Source organism: Ahaetulla prasina, chromosome 15 (assembly GCF_028640845.1).
Source record: "Ahaetulla prasina isolate Xishuangbanna chromosome 15, ASM2864084v1, whole genome shotgun sequence".
In the NCBI taxonomy this organism is placed as follows: Eukaryota; Metazoa; Chordata; class Lepidosauria; order Squamata; family Colubridae; genus Ahaetulla; species Ahaetulla prasina.
The window spans coordinates 10,184,994-10,199,191 of NC_080553.1; the positions used below are offsets into that span (position 1 = coordinate 10,184,994).

A 14,198-nucleotide genomic window follows, 5' to 3' on the forward strand; every position below is an offset into this window, starting at 1 on the left:
GTACTAACATACCAGGGGGGTCAAATACCTTCACCAAGTTACGCAGCTGTGCAAAAGTTTTTAATTTAGATCGGTCATTTCATTGCTGATTTTTCCCCCCTCCCCTATAATGAATAGTTTGTGTCGAATTATTTCTCTTTTACTGTAAAGGCTGGTTAAAGATAATTGATTTAATCTGATTTGTGCCGCTGGGAACCGCAGGGTTATTCCAAGCATAAAACTCTGGTTCAGTAGAGGTTTTGTTCCTTTAGTCATTGCCCCGACAGCAGACAAGTTGGAGTTTGTGATAAGCCTAATAAGAGCTAAATTCTTCTTGAGGAATATTCCAATTTATCTGTGCTGCCTTCTGAAGCCATGATAAAATAACAGAATAACAGAAGAGTTGGAAGGGACCTTGGAGGTCTTCTAGTCCAACCCCCTACTTCAGACAAATGAGTTATCCAACATCTTCTTAAAAACTTCCAGTGTTGGAGCATTCACAACTTCTGGAGGCAAGTTGTTCCACTGATTAATTGTTCTCACTGTCAGGAAATTTCTCCTTAATTCTAAGTTGCTTCTCTCCTTGATTAGCTCCCACCCATTGCTTCTTGTCCTGCCCTCAGGTGCTTTGGAGAATAGCTTGACTCCTTCTTCTTTGTGGCAGCCCCTGAGATATTGGAAGGCTGCTGTCATGTCTCCCCTAGTCCTTCTTTTCATTAAACTAGGCATACCCAGTTCCTGCAACTGTCCTTCTTTCTATGTTTTAGCCTCCAGTCCCCTAATTATCTTTGCTGCTAAATGAAATAGCTTCATTCATCTTTTTTTCGGCTTGCTTTTCAGGATGTTGAAGCCGATCACAGCGGTTATGTGAGTGATCTGGGATTCCGTGTAAGTCTCTTTATTGAGATAAAAACCAGTAGTGGGATTCAGCCGGTTTGGGAGAACCGGTAGTTAAATTGCTGGCTGGCTCCTCCCCTCCCCGCCCCTTCCAGGAGTCCCCACGTGCCCCATTTTGGCACCCAGGTAAATGCAGGGAGGCCTCCTAGGGCCAAAACGGGGCACGGGGTGTGTGGCGCACCTCCCTGCGGCTCGGTTTTGCTCCCAGGAGGCTGCAGGCAGGTCTACTAGGCCCAAAACGGGGTGCGGGGGATGCGACGCATGTCATATGTCTTCCCCACTCCCCTTGGCTCGTTTTTGCTCCCAGGGTGTGTGTGTGCCGGAGGCCAAGTGCTGCACAATGAGGCCCACCCAGCCGGGCATTATTATTTTTCATTATTCTCTGCGATTCACTACGGATTTCATACGAGACCATCTGCTTTGCTTGTGTGTCTTGGCCAATGAAGAATTCCGTTCTATCTATCAAGGCAAAGAACCAGTTGTTAAATTATTTGAATCTCACCACTGGATAAAACTTATTTGGGTTAATCATTGGGATTTTAAGCTACCTCAGTCAGATTGCGAACTCCTGAGAGCTTGTAAAGAAAAGCAAAAAAACCAAAACAAAACCAAAGATCTTTGATGTTCCGGTTTTTGTTCCTTTGGGAGTTGGCTTTGGGGAACTTCGGGAAAAAAATCAGATTTAAATCTGTTCTGTCGAGGTTTTTTTTAAAAAAATACGATCTCAATCAATTTCGAAAACGGTAGAAAAGCCAGAAAATAGAGAAACAAGAAACAATCCAATGAAAAGCAAGATAAAAGTGCAAAAAAACCCCAATTATCTTCGACCTAGAACAGTTCATTTAGTAACCAGTTTCAATGGCACTGAAGAAAGTGACTTAATGACCTCTTTTCATATTTACGACCGTTGCAGCATCCCCATGGTCACGTGGCCAAAATTCAGACACTTGGCAACTGATTCTCATTTATGACGGTTGCCGGGGTAACATTTTGTGACATTCTGACAAGCAAAGTCAATGGGGAAGCTTAAGATTCACTTAATAATCGTGTTCCCAATTTAACCGCTGCAGGGAACCACCGTGGCAGGGAAATGGGACAAAACTCCCTTTTTTAAAAAAAATAATAATTATTTATTAACTTTCCAAACATTAAAATACACAGTAAAAAAAGAAACATAATACACGAAAAAAAATATAAACAAAGACAGACACATCAAAATTTCAATACTATTAACAGCTTTTCTACGTTGGAATCTCTCTCCTATTTAACCCCTTTACACAAATTCGCAAACTCCCTTAACGCCTGTCTTGCTTAGCGACAGAAATGTTGAGCGCAGCTGTGTTAACTCATTTAATCAACTGCAGTGATTCACTTAACAGCTGTGGCAAGGAAGGCCCGTAAAATGGGGCAGAATTCCCCTTAAGAAATTGTTGTCTGACTTAACGACGGAAATTTTGGACCCCCCCGTTGTGGCCGTAAGTCGAGGACTACCTGTAAAGGCAAAAAAAGGGGAAATGGCTCCCAACTTTCTTTGATACAAATATATTCGGTTAAGTTTCGATGGCACCCTTGTCAGTTACACACTGTAGTAAAGTGATGATTTTTCTCTGTTCTTTCCTTAGGCGTTTTCTGGATCGGGGAACAGGTTGGATGGAAAAAAGAAGGGAGTTGATCCAAGCCCGTCTCCAATTAAACCAGGAGATATTCGACGGTTAGTTGGGCCTTTCTTTCTTTTACTTCCCACAATTCCGTCAGATTGTTGCTGTTTTTTTTCTGGGGGTCCGGTTTGCTCATCGCTTGTTTAGCTTAGGCCTAGTTTAATATCTAAACCAGGGGTCCCCAACCTTTGGGACCTCAGGGACCGCTAAATTCATAATTTTAAATCCCGCGGACCACTAATATGATCTGCCTAATGCCTGGCTGGGTGGGTGTGGCAAGGTGGTCATGTGACTGGGTGGGAGTGGCCAACTCGATGTCACTCATGACATTGCCGGCCTTTACTCGCCCCTCCTCTCCCAGCCCCTCCTCGCCTGCCCGCCCGGGCTCCTTAGGGCCCCAACAGGAAGCAATTGTTAGAGCTAAGCAGCCACCACGAGAAAGAGTTGGCAAAACAGCTCAGTTCAAATTGGATCTGACCCAGAAGGAGGCTCAGCAGAAGCACTTCACTGAGGACTAGGAGCATAGGCTTTCCAAGCAGAGGGAAGACCTGCAGGAGTGCAAGGCCAGGTACCGGCGCCTGGAGGCTCAGCGGGCTAAGATGGTCAGCCAGTTCCAGGCCATGATGCAGTCCCACTGGAACTAGACCCTCCGGCTCTTTGCCACCAGCGGTGCTTCCCTCCAGCCTTTGCCCAAAGCCCAGCACCAGGAGGCTGAAGCAGACCCCAAGAATTCCTCCCCCTCCCCTCCGACCCACACAAAAAGACCCTGAAGGGGGGGGAGACTCTCTGCAGCAACATAAATGTTCATTGCACGTATCCATCCCATGGGTCATAGTTTGAGGACCCTTTTTGTCGCCAATGTGGAGTTTCGTTCAGCAGATATATTTTCAGTGTCCCCAGAGAGAAATATCTGCCTCTACGTAGGATCAAACTCACAGTCTCCTGATTGTGAAGCGAGAGCTCCACCTCTAGGCCACTGCACTGCTCCAATTGTCTTTTTGGATGAATGGGTTGATTGTTGTGACCCAGGCCCCAGTAGGTAGTAGGAAACTCAATCAATGTAAAAACAAACAAACTTTATTCGAACAGCTGGGAATTACTTCATTCCCAGCGTAGTCCAACTAAATTAAAGCAAATTCCTCAGTCCTATCACCAACCTTGGTCCAATTAGGCAAACTGCCAAAGGCCTTTCTTGGCAAACGTTCAGAAGACACCGATACAAAATAAATGCAAGAAGACGAAGCTATCAACATTGTTTTCCGGCAAAAAGCCCAAACGCTATTGCTGGTCTGTTTTAAGCCTTATGGGAGGGGCCAGTCATCTCTTGTCCCTACTCCCGAGTCGTCCTCTTGCCTTCTGGCAGCTCTTCCCTTGCGTGCATTAGGAACAGACTCCTCCTGTTTCTCTGCCTCACTACTGTCAGTCTATGGAGGCTCCGGAGTCCGCACCTCACTCCACGATGGCCCTGGCCCCACCTCAGCCTCTGACGCAGAGCTCTCATCCGGGACTTCCCCAGCCTCCAGGATTGGCCCATTGTTCTGTCTCCTTCCCCACTTCGGAGCGACGAGCTGGCCTTCAGCCAGTAGATTCACGGCTCTTATCAGTCCTGGCAGAGAAATCGCAACTGCTTGCCAAAGTTCAAACAAATGACTCGCAGAGTAAGACTTCAGCTCTCTTTGAAACGGTTCAGCTAATCTTTTGCTCCCCGTGGAATACGAGCAATCCCAAAGTTCCCTATATATCCTGTGGAGTGGGGCTCCTGTCCCACCCTTCCCTTTGATGACGCCGCCTCTCTAATCTTCTGAAGCGGGGGTCAAGCCAAGCTTGATTATTATTATTATTATTATCAGCTGGGTCTGAAGGCGTAGCCTGAGAGGGAGGAATCAGGGGATGACGTCCTCATTACGTCCTCCAAGTGGCCTGGTTCTGGCTCCTGGAGCAGGGCCAAAGGCATCGGTGCTCCCGAAGTAAGCCTTACCGGCCCTTCCCCCTCACTCTCGGAGTCACTTTCGGGCATGGGGCCAGGTTCGGGGGCTGGAGACACAATACCCATGTTCTTCCTCTGCCTCATCGCTGTCCGACTCCCTTGCCAGTTCTGCAGGCTGCTGGCGAACTACAACATTGATTTTGAAAAGTTTGTGCCGACCAGCATCCTTTTGACTTTTAGCGTCTTACAAAATACAGTAAAATTGTCAGTGTGTTAAATATCTAGGTCTAGAACCCGGAAATGCAAAAGTGACCGCAATAAAACTTTTTCCTCAATTCTGTCTTTTTAAAGGGGTTAACATTCTCCCTTCCTCTTGCCAGGGGCATTCCGAATTACGAGTTCAAAATTGGCAAGATCACATTCATTCGAAATTCCCGGCCGCTGGTCAAGAAAATAGAAGAGGTGAGAGGGAAGCTGGATAGGAATTTTTTGTTTTTTTTTTTAAAAAAAGCTGGATCTCAAGATTGTGAACTTCAACAAGTGCCGCCCAAACCAGCCAGAGAAGTTGCAGCCGGCTATTGTGATCTGTTATACGTCACATTCCAAACATTAGCAATATATGATTTTCTAGAGAAATGGAAAAAAAAAGATTGGGGGGCGGTGTTGGTGGGGAAGAAACAAATATATCAAAAAATGTGAATTTTTTGTTTGCTTTTTTTTAAAATCCAGTGACGTGCCTTGATAACAGAGAGAGATTAACACAGTTGGAAGGGATCTTGTAGATCATCTAGTCCAACCCCCCACCCAAGCATTTTTCTTTCTTTCTTTTTTAATAAAAGTTTTTTATTTTTTTTAAACAAACAAAGAAATAATACATCCTTAATCATTAAGTGTTTCATCTGAGTGCGTATTTTGTGTCTTTTAATCTCTCCTCCATCATTTTCATATTATATTTCTTATCATACCTTTATATTTTCATTTAGATTGTTGATCTTGCCAAATTTCTTATGTTTATATTAATTCATCAATTATCTAAATTTTTATATATGTCTCTTCTCTAACCATTGATATAATTGCTCCCATACTTTAAAATACTCCAATTCTTCCTTTTCTTTAATGTTAAATCTATTCATTTCTGCACTTTTTTTTTTCTTATTTGTTTGTTAATTGCGTTTGAATGCCTCTCCCATCTTAAAACTCTGGGCAGTCTTGATATATGGCATAAGAAAGAATAAATAATTCAACGCCCTTTAAAAAAAAATATGAACGGAAGTCTGATGTTGTGTTAAGTAGCTTGCGAGCCAAAATCCCCAGAAATTATTTATATAAGCTTTTCTGATGTCTCCTGCCAAAAAATGAAAATCGTTCGTCCGAATAGCATTGGAAGCAGAACCTGTTGACTTTGTGAGTCCAATTCCAGAAAATAATTAGGATCCAAAATCACCTCTCTTTCCTTTTCTCCGTTTGTTCAGGATGATGCTGGCACTCGCTTTATCGCGTTTTCCGGAGAAGGTCAGTCCCTTCGCAAGAAAGGCCGAAAACCCTGAACTCTTAACGCTGGGACGACAATAAAATAATCTTGTAGCCTTTCTGGCAAGACTGTTTGTATTCCTGCTTCTCCGCATTGATAATTTGAACAGAAAATGAAAATAGGCTTCTGAAGACATTGCAGTTTTGAGAGCAAAGCCCCCACTCCCTTCTAGCACTGATGATGTTACCTTATTGGGTAAAGAGATGTCTGCAGGAAAACAACCAAGTTCAGAGCACCAAGGATCCAACAGTCCTCCTTCTTCTGCTCCTTCTCCTCCCATCCCATCCCATCTAGCATTGATGTTCTTACCTAGTTGGGTAAGGAGATGTCTGTAGGAAAACAACCAAGTTCAGAGAGCACCAAGGACCCAACAGTCCTCCCCCTCCTCCTCCTCCTCCTAAGCACTGATGTTGTTACCTAGTTGGGTAATGAAATGTCCACAAAAACCCCCACCAAGCTCAGAGAGCACCAAAGATCCAACAGGTCAACCCGGAGCTACAGATACTTTCTTCTATTGGTATATTTCATTTAAAGAAAGGGAAGCAATGATAATTAAGCATTTGGCTCTAACTCAAGGGCCTGCTTGCCTTAACCTTCCTAGGAGGCAGAGTGATTCCACTGCTGGGTGTGTGTGTGGATGGATACAGACGACCTAGAGCAGGGGTCTCTAACCTTGGCAACTTTAAGACTTGTGGACTTCAACTCCCAAAGCTTTGCTTTAAAGTTGCCAAGGTTGGAGACCCCTGACCTAAGAGGACAAGCTATCACAACCCATTTCCCCTGCCAACATCAGAACCACTGATAATATGATGATGAAGGTATTTTTTTTCTTTTTCTTTTCTTTTATGTACACTGAGAGCATATGCACCAAAACAAATTCCTTGTGTGTCCAATCACACTTGGCCAATAAAAAAATTCTATTCTGTTCTGTTCTATTCTAATCTATTGGTACCTTACCCAAGTTTCATTGTTTGGGGTTTTCAAGTTGAGAAACACTGCTTTTTCCAAAGGCCACGTTACATTCTCGTCAAATTGCTTTGCTTTAAAGAGAGCGAGGGTGTGAATTGTGAATAACGCACTGGCCCAAACCATTAAAAAATGCAATATATTTTTTTAATATTTGAGTTCCAATGAGAGCCTCCTGCCCTCGCCCTACAACTACAATTCCCCAAAAATTCACATGGCTTTATACTACTCCAATACGATAGACTGGTGAAATTACTTTACTGATTTGTATTCCGCCTTTCATTGTTTTAAACTCCATATATATATTTGTGTGTGTGTGTGTGTGTAAATATAAAATAAATATATATAAAATAAAAATGGGTTTTTTTCCTATCGAAGCAACCTGGTCTACCCAAATATGGGAGGGAGCATACTGCTTCCCTTTCGCCTTTCAGCCCCAATCCAGGAGTCCTCAAAGGTAGTTGTTTACATGACAAACTACAACTAGACACAAGAACAGTTTTTTCCCGAAGGCCATCACTCTGCTAAACAAATAATTCCATCAACACTGTCAAACTATTTACTGAATCTGCACTACTATTAATCTTCTCATAGTTCCCATCACCAATCTCTTTCCATTTATGACTGTATGACTATAACTTGTTGCTGGCAATCCTTAAGATTTATATTGATATATTGACCATCAATTGTGTTGTAAATGTACCTTGATGAACATATCTTTTCTTTTATGTACACTAAGAGCATATGCACCAAGACAAATTCCTTGTGTGTCCAATCACACTTGGCCAATAAAAATTCTATTCTATTCTATTCTATACACACACATACATGTACACACATTTACACACATATATGTACACATATATGTATACACAAAGTATATACACACACACATATATATATGTCGTTTAAAGCAGTGGTCACCAACTGGTCACCACCAGTTGTCCATGAGAACATTTTGGTGGTCTGCAGAAAAATTATTTGCATTTTCTATATTGCACTAAATACTATTTATCTTTTTTAAAAATGCACATTAGTGGTCCGCGGGATTTAAAATTAGAAATTTAGTGTATGACTACTATGTACATACATACATGCATAGATACACACATCCCATCCCGCACATGGAGGAACTTTTCCTTTACACCTGGGAACCGGACGTGATGTGTGTTCGCCACGGACTGTAGCTCTTTGAGTTTTCCCTCCGAGCCTCGACCCCGCCTATCGGCTTTTTCAATTACGCAAGAGAACCGGAAGATACGGCTGCGGCGCGCTATTGACTGTAGCCCTTTAGGAGGTCCCTGGTAAAAGTTCCGAACGGCGCTTTGCCCCGCCCATTGGGACAGAGGTGGGCGGGGACAGTGGGCCAGAAGCTCCGCCCCTCCCAGGTCGTTCTTCCCGCGGAGAGGAGACCACGCGATGGCCGCTGAAGGGGCGTCTTGGCGGGTGAGCTTTCCCGGGTCACTATTAATCCCATAATTCTGGCTAATAATTGAAAAACTGACCCCTCAGGGGGTCATCCCTTGAGCCAGCAGGAAGGAAAAGCCTTTCTTTGGTGGGTTTTCGTGTCTCTCTGCGTGCCTGGAGCTCGCAGGTTGTGCGAATGCAGGACACGGGTGTTTGCGGGTCGTGTGAAGGCATCCCCGGATGTTGACTTTCTCCAGGATTGAGCAGTTTTTCCAACCCTTGAAGCGCCTCCCCCCCCCCCATGCTCTTAAAGGACCCCAGAGCTCGGAGGTGGCTTTTTTTTATTTTTTTAAAGACATACAAATATAAAAACATCTTTCATTCAAATTTCAATACAACGTGTGGGTGCGTAGGTTACATTTTTTGTGCAAAAACAATTATCTATCATTAGCTTAGTTAACCATCCATTTTATCATCTTAACTATAATCAAATAATTCAATCAATTAATTTCTGGAACAATATTTCTCAGCCTTCCTATTTTATCCGTCATTTCAAAAGATTACTCATTCGTATCAGTTCATTATCATCAATAATTTTTAACTTATTAAAGGAGGTGGCGTTTTCCTGAGAGCAACAAATTATTTTGCACAATAATCATGAATTATGAATATTATCATGGTTGGCTGCTTGTTTTTTTGAAAGTTTTTTTTTATTTTTTAGACAAACAAACATAAAAACATCTTCAATGCAAATACAGTGTGTCGGTTGGTTGATTACAAATCTTTTTACAAAAAGCATCATGGTTTTTATATGTTTTTGTATCCAGCATTTAAAATAAAATCATATGTCACCCAGGGTTGCATCAGGTGTGGCGGATGGCATATAAGTTTAATTAAGTAAATATTTTTTTTAAAAATAGTTTTTATTAAGCTTTTTACTTTAAAAAAAAAACAGAAAAAAAGAAAAAGGACAAAAACAGAGTAAAAAAACATGACAGACGTAACAATACATTATTACATGCTGTAATAATTGCTACCAACCTGCCTTCCATTGAGGACCTGTATACTGCACGAATCAAGAAGAGGGCCGTGAAAATATTTGCAGATCCCTCGCATCCTGGACATAAACTGTTTCAACTCCTACCCTCAAAACGACGCTATAGAGCACTGCACACCAGAACAACTAGACACAAGAATAGTTTTTTCCTGAAGGCCATCACTCTGCTAAACAAATAATTCCCTCAACACTGTCAGACTATTTACTGAATCTGCACTACTATTAATCATTTCATAGTTCCCATCACTAATCTCTTTCCACTTATGACTGTATGACTATAACTTGTTGCTGGCAATCCTTATGATTTATATTGATATATTGACCATCAATTGTGTTGTAAATGTTGTACCTTGATGAACGTATCTTTTCTTTTATGTACACTGAGAACATATGCACCAAGACAAATTCCTTCGTGTCCAATCACACTTGGCCAATAAAATTCTATTCTATTCTAGAGAATAGAGAATATGCATGTCGATACAGGAGGCTGTAAAATAGCATATAATGTTTTGTTAAGTAAATATTAATTTATATTTACTTATATTAATATGTACATTACGTATTGTATGTAATATAGAGCAGGGGTCTCCAACCTTGGCAACTTGAAGCCTGGCGGAGTTCAACTCCCAGAATTCCCAAGGAACTCTGGGAGTTGAAGTCCACAAGTCTTAAAGTTACCAAGGTTGGAGACCCCTGCCTTATCTGACCGTTCCCTTGGCAGCATCTCTTCCTTCTGTCTCCCAACGTCTTTCCCACCTGCCATTATAGCCGCCTCCTTTACAGCCTGAGAATCTAGGGAGGGTCCCTTCTTGAGTCTCTTTCTCCACCCATTAGGAAGCTGAGGGCTATGCTGTCCATTATCTAATCATTCCCTAGGCAGCATCTCATCTCATCTGGTATATTTGTGCTTTGTGTCCGACAGCCACCCCGAGCCTGCACAGATTACTGGTCTGAATGGAAGCTGTGCCGGAGTATCCGTAATCTATACCATCATTATTACACTTATGGGGAGACGCCATCTTGCGCGCAGTGGAAAAAGGATTACAAGAATTGCAAAGAATGGGAGAGAAACAAAAGCGCGGTGGCCAAGGTACGGTATGGGATCCGGCAAGGGATCTGGAAGATGGAAGTTATTGAAATATAATTTCACTCCTACGTTTATTCATCGTTTCCTACAGTGGTGTTTTTAAAATAATTTCACTGCTCTGGGGTTTTACATTTCGATAGGTGCTTTAGGTGGTGTTTCTGTGAACTTTATACAGTAGGCTGTGTTTTGCTAGTGTTGTGGATCAGGGCCAAGTAGGTAGTAAGAAACTCAGTCCGTGAAAAAACAAACTTTATTCGAACAGCTGAGAATGACTTCATTCCTAGCGTCATTCAACTCAAAGTAAAACAAATGCCTCCCAACACAAATTCCTCAGTTATCTCCCAAATCTTGGTCCAATTAGGCAAACTGCCAAAGGCCTTTCTTGGCAAACATTCACAAGTCACAAAAATAAAGGCAAGACGTAGACGAAGCAGAAGACGAAGCTACCAACGTCGTTTTCTGGCAAAGCTCAAAAGCCGATGCTGGTCTGTTTTAAACCTTATGGGAGGGGCCAATCATCTCTTGGCCTTACTCCTGGGTTGTCCCTTTTGCTTGAACTGCTCTTGCCTTCTGGCAGCTCTTCTCATGCGTGCATTAGGAATAGGCTCTATAGTCCGCACCTCACTCCCTGATGGTCCTGCCCCACCTCAGCCTCTGACACAGAGCTCTCATCCAGGACTTCCCCAGCCTTCAGGATTGGCCCATGTTCTTCCTCTGCCTCATCGCTGTCCGATTCCGTTGCCAGTTCCACAGGCTGCTGGCGGACCACAACATGTTCCTTTGGCTCAGCCGTCAGAGCAGGAAGCCAGCCAGGTGGTAGAATTACCCGGGCCTACTCCCTCTGACCCCTCCCTTTCCCAGACACTGACAGCAGATCCAGCTGAAGATAATTCAGCGTGGGAGGACCCTCGCTTCCGGAGATCTGAGAGGCGACGCCAGCAGAAGGAAGGGTGGGGCAGGCCTGGATAAATGCTGAGTCATGGAGCCACACCCCACAGCCTATATAAAGGACCTGCTTTTGGCATTCCAACCTTGAGTCAAGCAAAGTCTTATCTAGTTTGCTGATATCGGACCCTATCGCTGAAGTCACAACTTGGACTCCTGCCTGCCCTGATAAACCTCAAAGGAACTTGGCAAGCTGCAGAGGCTTCGTTGCCAAGTTTGTTACAGAACATTGACTCGTTCATCGGAGTCGGGGTGGGACACGACAGGAAGGAAGGAAGGGAGGAGGAGGGAGGGAGGGAGGAAGCAAGCAAGCTTATGTTTGTCATGAGTAGTCTTCAGTGCTTCCTGAACTTGGTTGTTGTCTGGCAGACGTTTCATTACCAAACTAGGTAACATCATCAGTGCTAGCAGAGAGTGGGGTTTGCTACTGATGCTGCTGCCCAGTTTGGGTCACGAAAACGTCTGCAAGACAACCAAGCTCGGAGAGCACCGAGGACCCTAACAGATTTATTTCACTCTGAAAAGCACGGTGTGTACCAAGTGTTGGGATATTATTAATAACGGCTTTGATTTGTTGCAGGAACAGTTGTGTAACAGCGAGCGTGAACGGATGGCCAAGAAACAGAAACATTCACCGGTATGGAAAATGAGAAAAAGTCCTCCACCTGAATGGAATTCACCCATTGAGGAAGAAAACTTCAAATGAGGCAGCTCTCCACGTATCTTAGTGGGACCTCATAAACTCTTAATCCTGAATATAGGGATTTTCCGGCCATAAATCTGCGCTCCCACCTGGCAATACCTTGGGTTTAAGTGTGTCAGCTTTATTTTTTCTGTGAATACCTGCTCTGAATTCTTTCTCCTAAGTCAGTGCAAAGTTTCAAAGGATGTTCACAAAATATCGTTGCAGAGGATCTATTTTGCTGCTTACAAGTTCTGTCTTTGTTGGATGTTAGCTATAAAAATACCGCTGCCGGGTGATAAAAGGGACAACTGAAGAATTCTTTTATTTGTACGCAACATTCAGGTCTGGCTTAAGAGGAGTGTGGTGGCCTAGAGGTGGAGCTCCCGCCTCACAATCGGGAGGCTGTGAGTTCGATCCTAGGTAAAGGCAGCTATTTCTCTGTCTAAGCACAATGAGAATCTATCTGCTGAAATATAACTCTGCATTGGAGACAGGAAGGGCATCTGGCCAGTAAACACTCAGCTTAATTCAGTTACCCAGACTATATCCCGCAAGGGGTTGTTAAAAGAGGATCCAGGTCCGGCTTAAAACATCCTTTACAAACCACAGCGTTGTGTTTATATAAATCTAATAAGGTAAAAGGTTCCCCTCGCACATACGTGCTAGTCGTTCCCGACTCTAGGGGGTGGTGCTCATCTCCGTTTCAAAGCCCAAGAGCCAGCACTGTCCGAAGACGTCTCCGAGGTCATTTGGCCGGCATGACTCAATGCCAAAGGCCCACGGAACCCTGTTCCCTTCCCACCAAAGGTGGTCCCTGTTTTTCTACTGGCATTTTTTACATGCTTTCGAACTGCTAGGTTGGCAGAAGCTGGGACAAGGAACGGGAGCTCACCCCGTTACGCGGCACTCAGGATTCGAACTGCCGACCTTTCGACCGACAAGCTCAGCATCTTAGCCAGTGAGCCACCTTGTACCCCATAAACCTAATAACCCTCCCCCAAAAGCCAATACACTATGGGAGTGATGGCTAACCTTTTTGCCATCGCGTGCCAAAAGTGGGGGGGGGACACATGTGTGTGCCCACACCCATGATTCTATGCACTCCTGTGCATGCGCATGTGACCCCCTCGTGCTCCCCCCCCCACTTTTGGCATATGATGGCACAGTGGGCCCAGTAGGCCTTTTTTTTGCTCTTCCCAGGCTCCAGAGCCTCTCTAGGAGCCTGGGGAGGGCAAAAACGGCCTTTCCCACCCACCCACCCCCAGAGTCCAGAAACCCTCTTTTGCCTACTTTTGGTGGGACCAGAAGACCTGTTTTTTGTTCTCCCCAGGCTCCTAGAGAGGCTCTGGAGCTTGGGGAGAGCAAAAAACGGGCCTTCCCCACCAACCCCGAGACCCTCCGGAGGCAGGAAACAGCCTGTTTCCCGACTTCTAGGTGGCCCAGAGGCCCGAAAATCAGCTGGCGCGTGCCAGAGCTAAGCTCGCATGCCCACTGATATGGCTTTGCATGCCACCTGTGGCACGCATGCCATAAGTTCGCCATCGTCACGGCACTATGGCTTAACGGGATGTGTGAACTCGGCAGGAAGCTGGATGTTTGGAGAACTGGCAGTTCTGTTATGTTCAACTCTACGGTCCAGATGTACAGGTAGTCCTCGACTTACAACAGTTCATTTAGTGACCAAAGTTACATCGGCAGTGAAAAAAAGGGGCTTAGGACCGACTATTTCTCACACTTGCTGCATCCCCATGGTCATGTGATCAAAACTTGGATGCTTGGCAACTGGCTTGGACCTATGTCTGTTGCAGAATCTCCTTTTGTGACCTTCTAACAAGCAAAATCAATGGGGACGCCAGCTTCCCTTAAGAACCCCGTTACTAGCTTAACAACTGCGATTACTTAACGGCAGCGGCAAGGAAGGTGGCAAAATAGGGCAAAACTCACTTAACTGTTTTGGCCATGGAAATTTTGGGCTCAACTGTGATCATATGTCGAGGACTCCCCTGTACAAAATAGCTTTTTGTCAGCACTCTGTGTCAGGCAAAACTACTTTAAAAGA

At 44.2% G+C, this 14,198-nt stretch overlaps 2 protein-coding genes across 2 annotated transcripts in view; both read left to right on the plus strand.

Annotated features, from left to right (window-relative positions):
- UFD1 (ubiquitin recognition factor in ER associated degradation 1) overlaps nt 1-6,050 on the plus strand; it is a 19,690-nt gene extending 13,640 nt beyond the window's left edge. Inside the window, exons 9-12 of the mRNA XM_058157981.1 lie at nt 820-867; nt 2,499-2,587; nt 4,842-4,923; nt 5,934-6,050. Of these exons, the coding sequence (XP_058013964.1) occupies nt 820-867; nt 2,499-2,587; nt 4,842-4,923; nt 5,934-6,008 (294 nt within the window). The 3' untranslated portion in view covers nt 6,009-6,050. The remainder of the gene's footprint in view (nt 1-819; nt 868-2,498; nt 2,588-4,841; nt 4,924-5,933) is intronic.
- Nucleotides 6,051-8,245: 2,195 nt separating this feature from the next.
- On the plus strand, nt 8,246-12,255 carry C15H22orf39 (chromosome 15 C22orf39 homolog). Its single transcript, XM_058158387.1, has 3 exons — nt 8,246-8,404; nt 10,345-10,512; nt 12,035-12,255. The coding sequence occupies exons 1-3, from the start codon at nt 8,378-8,380 to the stop codon at nt 12,158-12,160; spliced, it is 321 nt and encodes a 106-aa protein (XP_058014370.1). The 5' UTR covers nt 8,246-8,377; the 3' UTR covers nt 12,161-12,255.
- Nucleotides 12,256-14,198: the final 1,943 nt, after the last annotated feature.